Source organism: Trachymyrmex septentrionalis, unplaced genomic scaffold, assembly GCF_001594115.1.
Source record: "Trachymyrmex septentrionalis isolate Tsep2-gDNA-1 unplaced genomic scaffold, Tsep1.0 scaffold326, whole genome shotgun sequence".
NCBI classification, from domain to species: domain Eukaryota; kingdom Metazoa; phylum Arthropoda; class Insecta; order Hymenoptera; family Formicidae; genus Trachymyrmex; species Trachymyrmex septentrionalis.
The window spans coordinates 55,711-74,527 of record NW_017305491.1 but is presented as its reverse complement, the minus strand read 5'-3'; the positions used below and the strand labels follow the sequence as shown (position 1 = coordinate 74,527).

The following is an 18,817-nucleotide window of genomic DNA, read 5'->3' as shown; positions in this document are numbered from 1 at the left end:
TTCTATGCAGAGAGTACATGTGTTAGATATACATATACGTTACTATGTGGCCACATTGCTCACTCCGTGCAGAAGTGATCCCACCCTCCCAGGTTTGCCCTCCCCCCCTGCGAGAGAGGCAACTTAACTCGGTTCGTTTGCGTATGCTGGCCAAGGGCTCAACCATCCATAGATATTATATTTTTTACAGAAGTGTTCATAGATTGAGCCAACTTGGCGCGGCGCCGACGATGTGTCGCACGCCTCCCCCTCTCCTCGACGATCTGTGAAGACGATTAATTAAAGAAAAAAAAAAAAAAAGAAAAAATGTGATAATGATTATTCATGAAGTAATAGTTAAAGAGAAACTTAAACAAAATAGCACAATCGCTGGGCATTATTTACAAAGTGCTAGCAAGCCTAATGTCAGCAGCCTTGTCGTATTTGGTATTTAACAAAAAAATGAAGTTGAAAAACGCCGAATTGCGGACGGATTTTTTGCGGAACATCCGAACGTTTTCTGGAAAGATGAGCACACACACACACACACGCGCACTCGTTATTGATACGGGATTAATTCTTGGGCGCGCGTGTGAAGAGAGAGAGAGAGAGATAGAGAGAGAAAAGAGGAAAGGAAGAAAAATCGAGATGTAGAAGTCTCGATGGAATTTGTCCGACATTCGGCTTCCTCATACTCCATTGCATAGACGATAATTTTGTGAAGCACACCTACGGCCGGCGCGAACTATGAGCTTGGAAAAATAATATATACCGATCAATACACTCATAATCGCCTGTGAAATTACTGCCGATAATAATATTTTGCAATAGGCCTGCAAACATTTTGCACTCGTACGCTCCACGAGACACACACCGGACCTTTTTATACGTATGTACGTATATTAAACGACAAAGAACAACTCCGGGCTCGCAGTCGGAAGTGCGGTAGGTGTGCGAAGGAGTATTCATACGACATACACAACATATCCACACACGCAACATATAGCAGCAAGGTAATAGGATTACATTGAATACACTACCTCAAATCAATAGTAATATGGATTTACAGTAATAACGGGAAAAAAAAAAGAGAATCCGCGGTGGTCACGCCCTGCGCCCCCGTTGTTGTTACGAGCCTCGATTCTTTACAGGGTCGCCGACGTTTTTTTACGGGATATATTTCCACCGAAACTTTGTTGAAGGATGTATGTATAGTGGATTTATTCGCCTTAAATATTCTCACCTATCTATATTAACCCTGGCAGACGCAGGTGTGATTTTATAGAGAACGATAAACGTCTTGCGATTCTGCGATTGTCGGAAATCTATTATGGAAGAAGAAGGGTAAATATGTTATCAAGGTCATGACACTTAACTAATTCAAAGGTAGTCGCCGCTCGTTGTTTATTAAAAACGCTTTATTAAAGACGCTTCAAAAATAGAATTTAATTTTCTGATACTAAAATGAAGACAGAAGCGAAGCTACAGTGTAAGATGAATATTTCTATATAGCATTGATGGAGGATTGGGGGAGGGGGGTTGTTGAAACTGCTCCTCTACTTATATTAATAACTTCTAATTGACAAAAACACAGGAATTAGATAAATTGAATTGTGATAAAAAAAATAGATGAATTTACTGGCAGCAATATACGTTATGGCTTTGTTTTTAGTACTTTGTTATGTAATACCTACCTTGCGTAAGGGTCTGTCTAATCTTTTAAATTTTTATTCTTTTTAGTATATTGTAGACGAAGATTGAATTTAAAACATAAATAATGTGGCCATAAAGTACACATGTCCGAAAACGAACATGTGTCCGATAAATTTTGTGTTAACTTTTTAATAAACAACGAACGATTAAAATCTTTTGAATGTTACTTGGACATATTTCAAGATCATTGACTTTTGAAGGAGTTGAATATCAATCAGAAGAAGAATTATAGACGAGGATCTAGATTTGCGTTTCGTTTTGTTAATCTGGACTGTCTATAATAGAAGAATATAGAGTTGACATTTAAATTTATTTATCTATATTCCATCATCAGCACATCAGATTGAATGTGAAATTAGGATTAGATGATTGATCGTTGATTTCATGCATTCAGGGGATCCATCGAATCTCTGCCCGTGTTTTCCAGGGTTATGAGGAAAGGACCTACAAATGTACAAATATACTATATTAGGGAAATATTACGAGGGCGTTGCCGCTGCGGATCTTTAAAAGAGTAGTCCTTCAAATCCAACAACGCTGCCGAATGCCGAACTGAAAAAAAAAAGAAAAAGAAAGAAAGAAAAATATCAAGAAGTATCTTTGCAGCAGAGACGGAATGATGATAGGGATGATTTATTGACTACATTCATAGTCTTTGAAGAGTAACGACGTTTGATTTATATATTGGTGAATTTTTCTGTAATTTTATGTACAACTATATAAAATGACAATTCTCAACGTGTGAACGAGAGAGATTGCGAGAACGGAGAGCGAAAGAGAGAAATAAAGGGTGCGATAGAGAAAGAAAGAGCGTGAGAGAGAAAGTTTACCTTGTACATTTACAAATTGTGGTTATTACGAATGAATTATTATGATTATTAATTATTATTATTATCACGGATTATACTATGATTATTATTATCATGTAGAATGCTTCTTACTGACTGAATAAAATGTTTTCAATGTCTAAGATTGCCACCTTTCCAATATTATACAAATTTGATTATATTTCTTTAATACTTACATAATATTCTTACATGATATCAAGATAATTGATTATGCATTCTGTGATTTCTTTTATTATAGCAATCCTTAAAAAGATCCTAAATTATATCTTAGAGAAATTGTAAATTTGAATTAGAAACAAAATTGATAAAAGAAATAATACTTTCATTATATTTTTTGTTTCCTGTATCCATTTTGTTATATTTTTAACAGGGCTCGGTAAAATAACTGATATGACTTATTTAAAATAAAAAATATAAAATCAGTTCCAGAAACTTATTTTAAATGTAAAATCGTAGGAGTCGGTAAAATCATTGATATGACTTAGTTAAAATAAAAAATATAAAATAGGTTCCAAAAACTTATTTTTAAATATTAAATAAGGAATAGGTCACAACAAATTTAAATTATAAAATAAGAAATAAGAAATGTTTATTTATTTAAAATATAGAATAACTTTTATTTAAAATATAAAAGTAACTTGTCTTTTATTTAAAATATAAAGTAAGTAGTATTGGGTGGTCCGGAAAGTCCGTGCGGATTTTTTCATTGATTTTTCAAAAGTTTTTTTATTTGTTGCGAAATTTTCGTTACGATTATATCATTCGCTAGAGCAAAGTTTCAGCTTTAAGAATCTGTTTTTTAAATTGCGATATGATGATTTTTATCGGAGTTATGAGCAATCGAAATCAGAATGCTTCTTTACTTAACGCGAATAACTCAGAAACAAAAAATTATAGGAACATTTAAAAAAAATGATTTTGTAGGGAAAGCTTTAAGTTTTCACGATGGGTAGTCGAAAATTTTCGTAAATTTTTTTTGGGCACGTGAGAGACCCCCAAAGTGAAAAGAAAATTTTTTATTTTTTTCAGCTCGTAGTTTTTGGTATGTAAAAATTATCAAACTCATATAAACTCAAAAAATGTGATAAGCTTTTAAATGTAGAGATTTCAAGTTTTAAAACTCTTTTTTTAAATTTAAATTTCGTTCATTTTTGATGAAGGTATCGTATATACAATTTTTCATTGTAAAATCCGCACGGACTTTCCGGACCACCCAATATGTATTTTAAATAAATGTTTCAAATAGCATTTAAATAAAAAATATTTTTATGATTTTGAATATACAAATATATAAATTTCTAAATATAACGTTTCAGTTTTTTTTATAGCTATAATTATACTTAATAATATTAACCCTTCACGAATCAGGTGGAAAATCAATATGGATCAATGTGGATATACCTCATATTTCACACGTGCAATACTTCATCATAAATATATAATTTAATTATTTACTGTCACTTTTACCGACGAATTGGTAACATAACTGATTAATTTAAAATAAAAATCTAAAATAGGTTCCAGAAAATTATTAAAAATTTACAATTAATAAAAAACTGATACAACTTATTTAAAATAAAAAATATAAAATAAGTTCCAAAAATTATTTGAAATATTAAATAAGAAATAGGTCAAAAGAAGTTATTTTAAATAATAAATACTAAATAACTGTTTAAATTTTTTTAATTTAAAATATATATTTTAAATAAATTTATTTGAAATAAGACCAAGCTCTGATTTTCAAGAATCTGTAATTATGCATATTGATTAAAATTTTCATTTTTTAAACTTTATATTATCTTACTATTATTTTTTTTCGTTATTTTTATCTTTTAAATGAAAAATTAAAACAGAATGACATTTTCTTATCCCGAATTGTAGGATAATTGCATTATCTGACGCTATTTTAGCTCCGAATAAATAATCGGATTTATTCACGTTGTTTTTTAAATCTTCAAGAACAAGATAAATATATATTTTGTGGAGACACATTCACACTTTCATACACACACACACACACACACACATTCTCACACTCAGTTATACTTCATGCTTTATCTAATTTAGACATACATACTCTGCGACCAGATGGCGCGCTCTCATGAACACGATCTCAAGTTTCCATCTAGATATACTCTTATTTTTATTCTTTCTTTAACCGTCCTCATGTACGACATCACTTTACATTGTCGCGATAAGACATTGTATGTGCTAATAAATATACGTTATTACTTGTGAATCTTTGTGCCATCCATTACTTACATTCATTATATGTAGCAATTCGCTACAATTTGAACGTTGAAAAAAAAGAAAGCGAAAATATTGAGTTTAAGCAATGTGAACAGACTAAGTCTAGTGATTTTTAGCTTTGTCGTGGCGCTAGCGCCATCTACAGGTCCATTTTTGAATCTCGTCCATGCAGATGTATTCCCTTCTTGTCCGATTCTTGTGGTTGACGACCGTTTGCCACGCTTCCGAATAATTATTTACAGCATTTTAGTTAATTAATTAAAAAAATAGAAATTATATATTTTTTATTTATAGCGAAATGACAACTTTAAGAGCAATCGGTTAAACAGTTAAATAGTTACGTTTATGCTAATATTTTTCTACTGTTTTGCGTTTTTCAATAGGTTGCGATTGACATGTTGCCAAATAACATGTTTAACAACCGAAATTTTATGTGTCACGTTCTTCCCGAACAAATTTATACGCATTTCGCATTATGTGTTGAAGTGTAAGTCGGATTCACTTCCCTTCATCGATGTTGCAAGGTAAAATAATTAATCTTCGACTTTATGATTTATTTAAAATATTTGAGTAATCTCCTGTGTGATCATTAAGTTTTTTACATTAATTATTATTTTAATTGTCTTTTCTTGCCAATTTAAGCTGAAGTAAATAAGTTCTATTCTACTATTTAAAGCAGAATAGAAGAGATGAATCTCTTGTGTGTGTGTGTATGATCATTATTTTTTTTACATCAATTATTATTTTTATTGTCCTTTCTTGGCAATTTAAACTGAAGTAAATAAGTTCTATTTTACTATTTTAAACAGAAGAGATGAATTTTTTGTGTGTAATCTTATTTTTTAATATTAATTATAATTATTTCTTAGCAATGTAAGCTGAAGTAAATAGATTCTATTCTACTGTTTTAATTAATTATTACTTGCTTTTAAGCACATTACTGTCAAGAACTGGCTGCTCACTGATATACTGTAGAGAACATTATAGAGAGAAACATGGACCAAATCATTGATATAGACGATGTTGAGACTGGGATGCGCTCTTCCAAGAGTTCGTGGATACCCTTTGGTTGTATCAGCTCGAACTCAATATGCTACGTCGTAATTACAATTGCGACTCTGGCCTTCCTCGGCACTATCGTCTTCATCTGCAGGGATTACATAAAGCTGCTGCTTTATTGGATCGAGCATCAGAATGCCTGGATCATCGCCGTGATCTTTATAGGTCTGTTCACAGTGGTGTCGTTCCCAATTGTGATTGGCTATCTGTTCCTCATTGTCGCCAGTGGCTATCTGTTCGGCGTGATACGCGGCATGGCGATTGTTATACTCTCCGCTAATCTTGGCATAGCGATTGCCCATGTCACCCTGGGCCTACTGTCCACCAGGCTACCAATTGGTGCTCTCCTGCAGAGCGACACTGCGAGAGCGATACTTCGCGTGATATCTGGGTCCCAGGCTTTCAAGATCGTCCTGTTCGCGAGGCTCACCCCGATTCCATTCGGTCTTCAGAACACTATTTTTGCAGTACGTATTGTGGAATGTTCGTCAAACAGAGTGTATGCTTAATGTGAGCAGATATTTTTGGATCTAAAGTGAGAAATTTTCATTTAAGAAACTCAATTCTTACAAGATAACTTGTTAATCTCTTTTCTTTTCAATGTGAAAAGAAAAAAAGGAAAGATGATCCAAAAATTTTAATTAAAGAGACAATTCAATTAAACAAAGTAATAACTGTATTCAATTAAATTAAACAAAGTAATAACTGTATTACTTTGGCTGCTTTCTTTTTAGGAAAAAGACAATCGATATAAATGATGTTCTATCTTATTATTCATTAATGTCATAGAACGATTTTGTGTTGGATAAAATGATTTGTCATTTGTGTTGACTGTGTCTCTTCTACATTTGGATATTGAATGAGACAACAAGACAAATGTCCTGAGACAGATAGAGAGGTACAGTCTGGTCACATTAAGTATCTCTCACATGTAACTCACGACAATGTTATGTATATTTATGTGTATATTTAGGTCAGTAACATAGGTGGTTTTCATTACCACGTAGCCAGTGCAATAGGTTTATTGCCTGCCCAACTGGTCAACGTTTATCTAGGCAGCAGTCTGAGGTCGATGCAGGATGTATTGGAAGATAGATCTACGGCGGCGACTGGCTACGTAGTATTTTGCTTCCAGGTGCGTCGTATGTCCTACTCAAATTTTCGCAGAAGTAATTAAAGTAATAATTTTTTCTCGCTGTGTGTTGTAGATATTAGTAGGAGTCTCGCTGATGGTTTATATTGTACAGAAAGCACGAAAGGAGCTTCAGTTAACGTTGTTCGAGGCCGATCTTGCGTCCATGGCGAATTCCCCTCATTATATTCTGGACGGTCTACCAGACTCTAAGATAATTTTAACGAATTTAATTGCGTAATTTTTTTTTTATGAATGTTACAAGCATTTTTGACAATTCTTTTATACGAGCAATAGCTCTTTCTTTCTTCAGTTATTATATTTCTAACATTATTATTCTGTGTATCTTCCAAAAGTTATTAATTTTATTAAGACTTATTGATGGTGCTTTCGAAAATTTAGACTCTTGAATGTGACATTATGCAGGAATCTGTTATCGGAGATAATACGTATTAAGTCTTACCAAAGCTAACGTGATTTTAGTACTAAACAAAGCTCATAGAGCATGCAACGCGTGCATGTATATTTTGTCTAAACAAATGGATGGAACCAAGAGTTGACACAGAACTGCAAATCCAATGTATAAAGCTTCCTTGCAATAAGAGCATACTAATTTATATATTGTTCATATATATATATATATGTATATCTAAGATATACATATGTTATTAATGATAGAGACTGAAACTTTACTATTACTTTATTTATATACTTTTTGCAATGTTATTGATCAGTTATTGAGATGCGTTTGAGGAGATACTCTACTATCGCTATTCGTGCTATTTTAATTTTATTGTTCCCCAGACAACAAAGTGTCTCAGTAAAATCATGCAAATCTGTGATTGCTTATAATGCTAAAAACTTGTGTATTTATTTTAATTTCGAATATACCGACATTGTACCACACAGGCAATAATGAATATGCGTATTGCTAGCAATTAACGGCAAGATAGCAATATCAAAGATACCTTGCGTTGGCAATATGATAGTATTGATGAGTGTGAGCCTATAGATTATGGCAACAGCACGAATTCTGATGATGAAGACTTTACAGTTGTCGATAAGTTGCTAATATTATGAAGGCATCAACTTGTCAACAAATATAAATCCCGTTGCTGCAATTCTGGTAGCAACACATTTATTTGCGAGTAACTTGTCAATAAGATAGACACGTTGCTATCTAAATCATTAGACGTAAACAAGGAGTGACACAAATAGCGCTAATAGTGTCTCATCAAATGCACTCTTGGTTTCTCTCAGTTCTTTACAGTCCGAAACATGGTGGAAGAAACCCATCATGGTTCGAAATATGTTGTTAATGATATTTAATGTGCATTTGTCCGTTGTTTTTTCTCGTGCAATATTATTCCGTTTGTATTGTATATTATATTATAAAGAGATATACAGAGTTATATATTCGTATGATGTAATTCTGAAAGGAGAATGTATCCCGATGATAGGAATGGAAAAAAAAATGAATAAATTTCTCATTCTTTAACCGAAGTTTGCGTGTGTAAATAAATTCCAAACTCGTAGTTTTTTTCTCTCTGTCGTGTACTTTGTAAACATTTATTATCTGACTAGAACTTCGGATGTATATCCACGTTTTTCGTTTTGCTCGCTTGAAGCTTGAAGAACTTCGCGTATGTTCCCTGTATATAGTGCGTACAAGCAACACCTGATCCTTCCAGCTTCGAGACGTCTAATATATCGTATATTTAGAGGAATGGCGGCGTCATCTCGTTTTTATGCCTGCGTACACTTTCGTTTCGTCTCTCTACTCATATATTTTTTTTCTGTATGTATATATATATATACTCCGTTCATTTTTTTTACAATTCCGTTATCTAACTTAGCATAACTGGAATCACATTATAAAAATCGTCTCGACGTTCTTTATCATCATATAATCGTGTATGTACAAAGATAGAGCGCGGTCGGATACTCTTAGCTGCTATACAGTTTTTGCTTCTACATCTTACAATATATATATAATTGCATCGTTCTCGCATACGCCTCTTTCCTCAGTAATGTTTTAAGCTCGCGAGAGGCTGATTACGTATATACAATGTACAATATGCATTTTAGCCGATGAACAATTAAGTGTAACGTACCGACAATTGTGACACGGAAATAGATCGTGACTCGTCATCATAGGTATTTACATGCTAACGAAAACTTAGTTCCTGAAATTTACTCGGGTATCTTATCGCAGTTGATCGTTTGTGGAAAGGAGCTGACAGCCTTTGGGGAAGTCAAAAGTGTGAAGTCAATTGTTAACTCGTGTCAACGTTTGCACGCAATAATAACACTTTAAGATTTCACATCTCATTAGAAGGCATTTTCGGTGAATGAACTTATTCTTAGATTATAAACAAAAAACACGGGATAACGGAGCTGCTATATCTAAGAATAAATCATTTTACAAGAGAAAATGGATCGATATATTTACGGGATATTTCATTCAACTTGATTACATGAAATATCCCTTGTTGCTTTTAACAATGCGGGAGATACATAAGGAAGCAATTACCTAGTTGAAGGAATATTATGGTGAGTACAATAAAATTTCTATATTCAATTAATTATAATATTCGTATAAAACTTTCCTTATTTAATTAATTGTAATTCAAAATCATAATCAATTAAATTAAATAATGATTAAACTAATTATAACTTGAGATTATAATTAACTAAAGAAGGAAATTTTATATGGAACTGACCATAACATTTTCTGTCTCTCCGTCACATCTCTCTGTAAGCCAAAAAATCGCTAGACTTCAGATTAAGAGTTACAATTTGTTGCGTTTAGCGAAGCTGTACAATAATTTCTTGGTTTACATTTGGTAAAAAGTAGCATATATTGTGTCAAGTACTTGAAAGCGTTAAATCGCGACGCTTCAATTAACAGCTTCCTTAAGCGCTATCTCTAGCCTTAAATCTCCCTTTAATTCACATTCGACGAGAAATATATTATTTCAGCAAACATAATAACAACAACTTTATGGCCACATTATAAACACATAGCTATATAGAATACAGAAGAGATTATATATAAAATTGATCTCTAGTTTACTTGTATCAGCTAACCAGTCCATTAGAAAGCTATCAATATCACAAAGTTCCCGATCTCAAACAAGTGTAGATAAGTATAAATGACACATAGAATGCTTTGTCCCGAATTGCTTTTCCGGTTCATTAAGAAAAACAGAGAAAAAACTCTTTAAGAAGTGTATTATAAGACAAAATAAATAAAATTGAGAGGCAGTTTTGCAAATGTTGAACCCGAAATCTACTGCAACCAATTCTTTTTTCTCCTATGATTAGCACATGTCAAGAGGAGAAGAACAAATCACACCACAAACGTGGCGAGGCTCGTCGTAAGTCTACAAAAATGAGGATTACTTTGCCAGCTGTAACGAGGATATTATTGTTGAACAAAAGAAATTATATGAACAGAGAACATTCCGTCGTCAAGGTCTCAAGATCTCACGAGTCCGTTTGCTGCGTCATTATAATGGCAGGAGATCGATCAGATTCGCCCGCGGCTGCGTTAACGATTCCGGAAAAAATTCTGCGAGTTTGTTGTATAGCTCAGTTCGCAAGTTATGTACATCACGCGTGTTCGCGCACTGTTGCATCGTTACGCCAGTCGTCAGCTCATTTAGAATCGTGCTCGAATGGGAGACATCCTCCAATGAGTTATTCTGTTTTCGGAATAAGATCGATGTCAAAAGTTGAAACTACGAAGGAAAGATGGTGATTAGTGAGATGATACTAGCTTAGCGATTACTATAATCACGATGATAAACATAAAAATAAGTAAATGAAGGCTGCGGTCAAAGTCTCACTACAAATGCTTTAAAGCGTTTAGTTGACCAATTAGAAAAAAGAATTTTACAAATTGACCAATCAAAAATTGTTGTAAAGCATTTATAGCATCGCGTTGACCGTATTCGTAGAAACATATATGAATATACCTCTTTTGTTTGTTGCGTGTCACTATGGTCGATAATTTCGAAAATCTTTGTCTGCAGGTACTCGAGGGCTTCTATACTATTGCTCAGAGCAAGTTCCTTAAACTTATGCTTCCTGATGATTAGCTTGCACCTTTTCAAAATCTGTTCGCCCGTGGGCCGACGTAGTTCCAATTGCCAAAAGTCGTCGAGTCGCAAATTTGGAAGGCAGGATCTGCCGGGATTGCCACCGAACAGAAAATGAACCTAACGAGGGAATTGTGAATTGAATCGATCGACAAATGGACATTTATTTGAAGCAGCAATATATAAAAGGACACAATTATTAAATTCACAATATACCTTTCTAGTGTGATCATAAACGAGCTGGTGTGCAAATCGCGGACATGGTTCGTAATCCTGCATCTTGCTCCAGTATTTTTCACCGACGTTCTCATTACGATATATACAAGACCATTTGCTGTTCTGAATATTGTATACCCAAAAAGAATTTTGCACGTTGTCGTCCCTCTTATCTTTGTCTTTGCTCAAACCCTAAAAAAACACACACAACACACACATACATATAATATTATTTATATGTATATTTAAATATGATTTATATAATACAAATATAATATACAGAGTGGTTCATTTTAATACCTTTACAGGTAAGTATTTCGAAAATGCAATTTTATCAAAAGAACCCTCCAAATAAAATTATATGATACAAAGGGAGGTGTTCCCGTCTATATCATACAACTCTTATCTACAATGTTTCTTGGTAAAATATTTGTATATTTTCGAAATATTTATCTGTTAAAATTAAAATGAATCACTTATATATTATATAAACATAACTTTTATAATTTAAGATATCATTTATATAAAGAACATCAAATTAATTATTTATGAAGTTCAGGTTGTAAGAATTTATATAATCCTGAGAAAATTTGTTCTTTAGTTTTATATAATAGCAAATTTCACATATTAATTAATTGCGTCTTAGATTAATAATCTCGCTACGCGATACAAACCGACAGAACGTAGATCTCGCCAAGTTCGGGATCGATGGTCGCTCTCTGCGTGAATCCAGCCGCGGGAACGTGATTAGAATCCTTCGTCGTACCGAACTCGTTGTAGCTTATGTATTCGACGTGTTGCGTATCAACTTCATACGTGAAGAAATCGCTGAGATATTCCTTTCCTCTCTGACCGGCGAATATGTATAGTTTTCTCGACCGCTGGAACAAGATTCCACTTTGCAAAAATCTCACCATGTATTTGCTTGTTATTTCTTTCGTGCATTAAAGAAACAAAGTCGGAGGAGGAAAGATATGGGATACCAACCGGATGAAACAGCATGGAATGGCCAGCGCGGGATCTGTAAATAGGCATGTCTCTCGAGCATTGTTTATCAGCGATATCACAGGCGAGTCTGACCCACGTGCCGGTTGGCACGTGGTAAGAATACAGTCCCGAGAAATGTGGCTCCGGTATTATGCTGTGTTCGTCGGCACTACGTGAGTTAGATGATGTCAGAAAGGTACAGTAAGGCCCAGTTCCACCAATGTAAGATTAACTTTTATCTCGAGTAACTGTCATCTTTTTCTAATACCCGTTTCTACCAATGTAGATTAACTTTAATCTCGGTTCAACTTATCTTCATCTTTTTTTTAATTCTTAGAACTAGAAAAAGAAGAAGAGTTAGTTGAAGATTAAAACTAACTACACAGGCATAATTTTAAGAATTAGAAAAAGATAAACAATAAGTTATATCAAGATTAAAATCAATCTTACATTGGATGGACAAAATCTAAGTGTATAATCTTTCTAAACCCATTTCTTCTAATCCTCTGCAACTTACTTACCTGTTCTGATGAGTCAGTACTCGCCCGCCAAAAACATAGATAGTTCGTTTCTCTACGTCCATCGACATTTGATGGTCAAATACAAGCGGTGGCCCGCCTATCGTCCCAGTGTCCTCTGAGATTTGCGTCCATTTATTCGACTCGATATCATAAACGTAAAAATCACTTTTTAAATTCTCGCAAGTACGATACTGCGTGTCCAAGTATCTGCCCAATGTGAAGAGCTGCCGTCTTTGCGGATCTAAGCACATCTTGTGGCATGAACGCGCGCTAGGTCCTCCCTAGGAATCATAGATTGTTGTAAATGTGACGAAAATAAAAGGCCTGTTTTTTTTTGTTTGAGAATTAAACTATTTGTATTTTCTTTTGTCTTAAAGATAAATCGTGCAAAAAGTTTAGTTCTGGAGTGGAAAAAGAACAGGTCTGAATAAAATATGCATACATCTGGTCTGATAATTTTGTAGACAAAATATATTTATTTACCAAAATTGTAACGCGAAGAAATCTTCAAAAGATGTAATTGTGAAATTTATTTTACACAAATCTTCTTAATTATATTTTTTATACTTTATGATACTTAAAAATTCTGTTTTATTCATAAAGAACTCATTAGTGATTGTTTTTTCAAAATATTATTTGATATTGTCAAAGAAACACCTTATTGAATTTATCAAGCATATTGTCTACATGCTGTCGGAACGTGACATGTGTGCAATATAGTGAAAAGATAAGAGATTAATTACATGTTATTCTGTACCATAATTCTGTAATTCTTAAAGGAGTACATATTTTCTTGATGTTGTAAAATTGACGTATTTTGTAATTCTTTTCAGAAAGGGAATAAAATAAATTCAAAAACTAATCATTCTACACTGTAATTGGACGGAAAACATTTCTTTACATAAATAAGATATCAAGGAGCAACGTAGAGTTTTTACTTTTTTAATTAATCTTATTCCTTTCTTTAAAAAAAAAATCGGATGTAATGTCGAATGAAATTTATTGAACACTACCGACCACCGCTTCGGTGTCCTTGCAGATGAGAGTCCACTTGCCGGCCTCTATGTCGTATGACCACAGGTCAGAGAGGTCCTGATTACCGTCCCATCCACCGAAGAGATAAAGTACCTCAGCTGTCGGATCAAGTACCATCTGATGACCGCCCCGCATCCCGGGCTTGGGCTCGCTGGACGATAACTTTGTCCAAATTGCTCTATAAGTTTGAGCATTGATATAATCGTTTAAGAGTCCCACTAAAAAGCGGATTTAACAATGTAGAAGCGTCACGGCTGTGAAATGAACACAAATCAAGGGAGAGAAATGATCGAGCTACGTAGGACTTACTCGTGAGCGCGTTGCTGATAAAACGCTCCGCCTGCAGATGATCGCCCTTGGTAACCAAAAGTTCGTACAGTGTTGACAGTCGTGGATCTTCCAGGGGAACTCCGGTGACTCTTTGCAAGGTTTCCACAATCTCGGGCTGTTCCATTTGCCGGAAGTGTTTCATGCACAATCTTATTATCTCCTTCTGTCGGTACTGCAATACAAAAAAAACCAGTTTAGTTTCAATTAAAAGTCTAAAGCTTTTGTATGATGTAATTATAAGTCAACGCCAGAAGTGGATAACAAAACTGTAATTTTCCAATTTTTTGCATTTTTTATATAAAATTGATCAGTCCAGAATCCAGAATAATTGTCTACAATTTATTTGTAAAAAAGGATCTTTGCTTTTTTATCATCTGTTCAATGATGCATTTACCGTATTGAACCACTCGAGACAGGGCTTAATGACCTTGGGATCATTGATACCGGTTAATTTGATGTGCCATATAGAGAAATTAAAACTGGGACCCCACGACTGCAATGGAAGAACCTTTACGTATCGGATGGGAAAATAATTCGCTTCATTCCCTAAAACATGTCTGAGATCAAATGTCTCTGGTATAGAATCGTTCCTCAGCCCACTGAAACAAATGAAACACTCTGGTTAGACAACAAGCATAACAATTGAAAGAGATAGGTAGACAAAAGCATTTATTTCTATTCTAAGACAAATCTTCTAAGAATAAAAGTAAACAAAGAAAAAGAAAGTACAATGGAATAAATATGTGTATAAAAATAAGTAAAGTTTGGCAAAAGTAATACAGCATAAATAATTTGAAAAACAAGTGAATATAGAAATATACAATTATATAAAATTATAAGATAGAGTCAAAGTAGTTATATAAAATAATAGTAGTAGAAAATGTACAAAATTATGCAAAAATAATATAACAGTAATAAATAATATAACAATAACAATGTATGGAGTAAAGAAATAAAGAAAGAATAAAAAATTAATTTAGGGGCCTATTCTGTAACTCTTAACAACTCTAACAATATTGTTAAATTGTCGTTGCACAGCTTTTTTACTGTATATGAAATCTGCATAAGGACACTATAATGATATTGTTACAGTCGTTAAGAGTTACAAAATAGACACCTAAAATATCAAAAAGAAAAAGAAGAAAGAGAGAGTAATTGTTAGCAAACCTTTCGAGAAGTTCCATCATATTCTCAGGTTCCAAACCACCAAATATCTTAAATTTCTTTATATTACATACATGGGTCTTCTCATATTTGCCGAAAGTGATGCACTTGACAACAGAGGGGCTTTGAAGTTTAAGAATGAGATACTGAAAAGAACAGTCGGCGAGATAAGTGGCATGTGATATGAGTCGACATGTGCGATACGTACCTGCGGATGATTGTCGATGTCGGAAGACCAACGTGATGACTGATCTGACGGTACATCGACGATAATATTTCTGAAAAAGACATTGTGCGTGAATGACGACGAATGAAGTTTCGTTATCACAATTCTGACAGACGCAATGATTTCCGGAATGTTATTTTTAGGTTAGAAAACGCGGTTACTTCAACAAGGAGATTCACCGACTGTTTCTCGACGAAACGATTTGCGAGAGTTAGAGGCACTTACTCGGGTATATAACAGGAAGAATAACTGGAACACTTGTAAATCCGATATTCCAACACTTTTTGAAAATCACCACTCTCGCTCGACGCCATGTTACACAAATGACATAACCTTTAACATTTGAGCTGATTTGGGCTGCACTCTCGGCTCTACTTGGCGCTCGCAACGCTCGATCTTTCATTTTGCATTGCCGGCGCATGTGCATAAAGGTGCCTTTTCATGCTGACTCTCGACCATGTTGGAAAGATTACATGAGATTTCTTCGCGTCGCGAATATTTCACATGTTTCAACATATTCCTACTAGAGAGGATCAAGAGAGAGTGAAACAGATTCAGCCGGAAGAGCCGCCATTGGAGTGAGTAAGAGATATGGTAGAAGAGTGATAGAATATATGGTGTTGTACACTAATATTGTATCGCACTAGTGTTGTGTGTATGTATTTATACGTACAGTGTAGTGCACTTAATTCGCTGGGTCATAGTAGCGGGACGACTTTTCGAAAATAAGAAAAGTTGATAAAAAGCAGTTACCAAAAAGTACTAAAAAGTACTTCTCATAAAATAAAAATTTTTTAGTTAGTTTAGTACTTTGCAGTACTAAAAAGTTGATAAAAAACTCTGAAAAAATTCTTAGAATTCTATGAGAAGAAAATAAATGATTTTTGTCTTTTGTAGTTTTTCTGTAAAGTTGATAGTATTTGAATAAAAAATAAACGTCGGTAAGTCGGGTCACTACTATGACTCAACGAATTAATGCGCTGCAATGTATTATACATACACGCATGTACATTTGCGGAAGTGAACGAAAAAATGGTGGAACCAATCAGAGAAGAGAATGCTATCGCTCCACTCTCCCTTGATTCTGGGTCTGAGTACAAAAATTGTCGTAACACTTAGGCCTGTTCTATAAGAACGAAAGTCGATTCATCTTTTCACACTAAACTGTAATTGGTCAATTTCTTACGATTTGTGACTCTATTGTAGAACAGGCATTAGGCTTGTTACATGGAGTCTCAAGTCGTAAACTGTAAGAAATTAACCAATCATAGTCGATTATTCTTCTCACACTTAATTGTGATTGGCCAATTTCTTTGGCTTACGACTTGCGACCCTACTGTAGTAAGGTCTGGTCTACAATTAGTCGCAGGACGTTGTCGTATGTTATGACATGCGCATAACCTTCATTTTTCGTGTCGGCTGCTGGGCGTCATTTGGATTGATTAGGTTCCATCTTTTACGATTAACGACATTCGACAAGCGTCAGCCGACTTAATTGTATACGAGGTTTAAGGCCCGTTACACAGTAGAGCAGCAAGTTGTAAGTCATAGTCGATTATTTTTTCATATTCGACAATTTCTTACGGTTTACCGCTGCTTACGATTCTATTGTAGAACAAACCTTAGAGACTTCAGTTGTAGACGTAAGTAACGCACAAACTTCTACGTATGACGTACATACATCTTATTGCCGTATCTCTAAGAGACGACAATAAGTTGTACGTCATACGTGAAAGCTTGTATGTTACTTACGTATACAATTTAAGTCTAGGTAAGTGTTATAATTCTTATGCTCAGACCCTCTCTCTGATTCCTACTGTAGGGATACATTTACACTTACACTGACAAGTACACACTGTTTGGTATATTCTATGCTCTATACTTTATCACATATACTTCGCGACCGGAGGGCGTACTCTTACTACACTATACACATACTGCCTCCTAGATACTCCTTCTAGAATTTTCGAGAACGTTCCTTCTCCTTTGAGACCGAGATTCCTTCCAGAACATAAATCATTATTCTGTAGAGAAGCGTCGAGAGATCATACGAGGGTCGTTTGAAAAGTCCGTGCAAAGTCACTGCTGATGGCACTACTGGCGCGTATCAAGGTTAGATTTAGTTAGTAGCATCTCTTGGAGGAACACACACCAAGTTACAGCCAGATCGGTCTATTTGTTTGTGTTTGGCATTCATTTGAATCGAGGAAGTCGAGGGGGGTTTGTTTCTGCAATCACGTCCTCGTTTCCATAAAATCTTTTTCCCGCCAGCCATTTCTTCATATTGGGGAACAAATAGTAGTCCGAGGGAGCCAAGTCTGGAGAATAGGGGGGATGTGAGACGAGTTGGAACCCTAATTCCATTAATTTTGCGACCACAACTGCTGAGGTGTGAGCTGGTGCGTTATTGAAAATCACTCGACTTCCTCGATTCAAATGAATGCCAAACACAAACAAATAGACCGATCTGGCTGTAACTTGGTGTGTGTTCCTCCAAGAGATGCTACTAACTAAATCTAACCTTGATACGCGCCAGTAGTGCCATCAGCAGTGACTTTGCACGGACTTTTCAAACGACCCTCGTATATTCGTACTTTACATTTTCGCGATAAGATATTGTAACCTTTATACAATAAACGTTGTTAATTGTTAATGCGAGTACCTTCAATCATTCACGTACAATATTATATGTAGCCATCCGCTACATAATTGGTGACTTTCCGACGTGATTTTGAATTCGCGACTTTACGACGAGTTCTGCTGACGTGGCTCACCGACGGGTTCTGCTGACGTGGCTCTCCGACGTGTTCTGCGACATGGTTTTCCGACACGATCTTCCGACGCGACCGCTGTCGTGTCGCCGTTACGCGATCAGCTGATCGCGACACGTGTAGTGCAGCTGCATGAGTGCACACGCTAATATGTCGCTTCCGAGAATGCCGCCACTAGGCCTCCTCACAAATCTAACGATCGGAGAAGAAGACTCTCGCGTGCAAAATCATACATCGAACACCAGCCCTCGGCGCGAGGAATACGGGGCAGAGTTCAGGCTTGTTCGCCTGGCCACATTCTGGCGAAACCGCCCCAAGCTGTGGTTCGTCCAGCTGTAGTCGGAACTCACATATATCGCGTTAGATCGGACGATGCCAAATATAACGCGGTAATAAAATCATCACCTTGACGAATTTATACACAATGATAATGGTGTCAGACATCCTGGAAAATCCGTTTGAATCTGATAAGTATGATAAAAC

At 35.0% G+C, this 18,817-nt stretch overlaps 2 protein-coding genes across 3 annotated transcripts; one reads left to right on the top strand and one right to left on the bottom strand.

Moving 5' to 3' along the window:
- The first annotated feature begins 4,961 nt into the window (after nucleotides 1–4,961).
- Nucleotides 4,962–10,189, top strand: LOC108750136 (transmembrane protein 64). 2 transcript variants are annotated; one of them, XM_018489396.1, is made up of 6 exons: nucleotides 4,962–5,314; nucleotides 5,724–6,316; nucleotides 6,823–6,984; nucleotides 7,058–9,138; nucleotides 9,197–9,534; nucleotides 9,964–10,189. In XM_018489396.1, the coding sequence occupies exons 2-4, from the start codon at nucleotides 5,786–5,788 to the stop codon at nucleotides 7,220–7,222; spliced, it is 858 nt and encodes a 285-aa protein (XP_018344898.1). In that variant the 5' UTR covers nucleotides 4,962–5,314; nucleotides 5,724–5,785; the 3' UTR covers nucleotides 7,223–9,138; nucleotides 9,197–9,534; nucleotides 9,964–10,189. The 2 variants fall into 2 exon arrangements, with proteins under 2 accessions (XP_018344898.1, XP_018344897.1); XM_018489395.1 differs by having other exon boundaries at nucleotides 7,058–9,534.
- LOC108750135 (muskelin) lies at nucleotides 9,721–15,920 on the bottom strand. Its single transcript, XM_018489393.1, has 12 exons — nucleotides 15,789–15,920; nucleotides 15,546–15,615; nucleotides 15,341–15,483; nucleotides 14,568–14,772; nucleotides 14,153–14,345; nucleotides 13,826–14,061; nucleotides 12,809–13,089; nucleotides 12,288–12,456; nucleotides 11,975–12,181; nucleotides 11,301–11,492; nucleotides 10,962–11,204; nucleotides 9,721–10,724 (listed from the first exon to the last, which is right to left on the bottom strand). The coding sequence occupies exons 1-12, from the start codon at nucleotides 15,875–15,877 to the stop codon at nucleotides 10,494–10,496; spliced, it is 2,259 nt and encodes a 752-aa protein (XP_018344895.1). The 5' UTR covers nucleotides 15,878–15,920; the 3' UTR covers nucleotides 9,721–10,493.
- Nucleotides 15,921–18,817: the final 2,897 nt, after the last annotated feature.

Bases quoted from the DNA above. Each gene is read 5' to 3' on its own strand.
- LOC108750136 (XM_018489396.1), top strand. From the start codon at position 5,786: ATGGACCAAATCATTGATATAGACGATGTTGAGACTGGGATGCGCTCT. The intron at 6,317-6,822 runs GTACGTATTGTG...GTGTATATTTAG, and splicing joins TTCAGAACACTATTTTTGCA to GTCAGTAACATAGGTGGTTT. The intron at 6,985-7,057 runs GTGCGTCGTATG...TGTGTGTTGTAG, and splicing joins ACGTAGTATTTTGCTTCCAG to ATATTAGTAGGAGTCTCGCT.
- LOC108750135 (XM_018489393.1), bottom strand. From the start codon at position 15,877: ATGGCGTCGAGCGAGAGTGGTGATTTTCAAAAAGTGTTGGAATATCGG. The intron at 14,346-14,567 runs GTAAATGCATCA...TTTGTATTGCAG, and splicing joins GTCTCGAGTGGTTCAATACG to TACCGACAGAAGGAGATAAT. The intron at 11,493-11,974 runs GTTTGTATCGCG...GTGTTTTTTTAG, and splicing joins GCGAGATCTACGTTCTGTCG to GGTTTGAGCAAAGACAAAGA.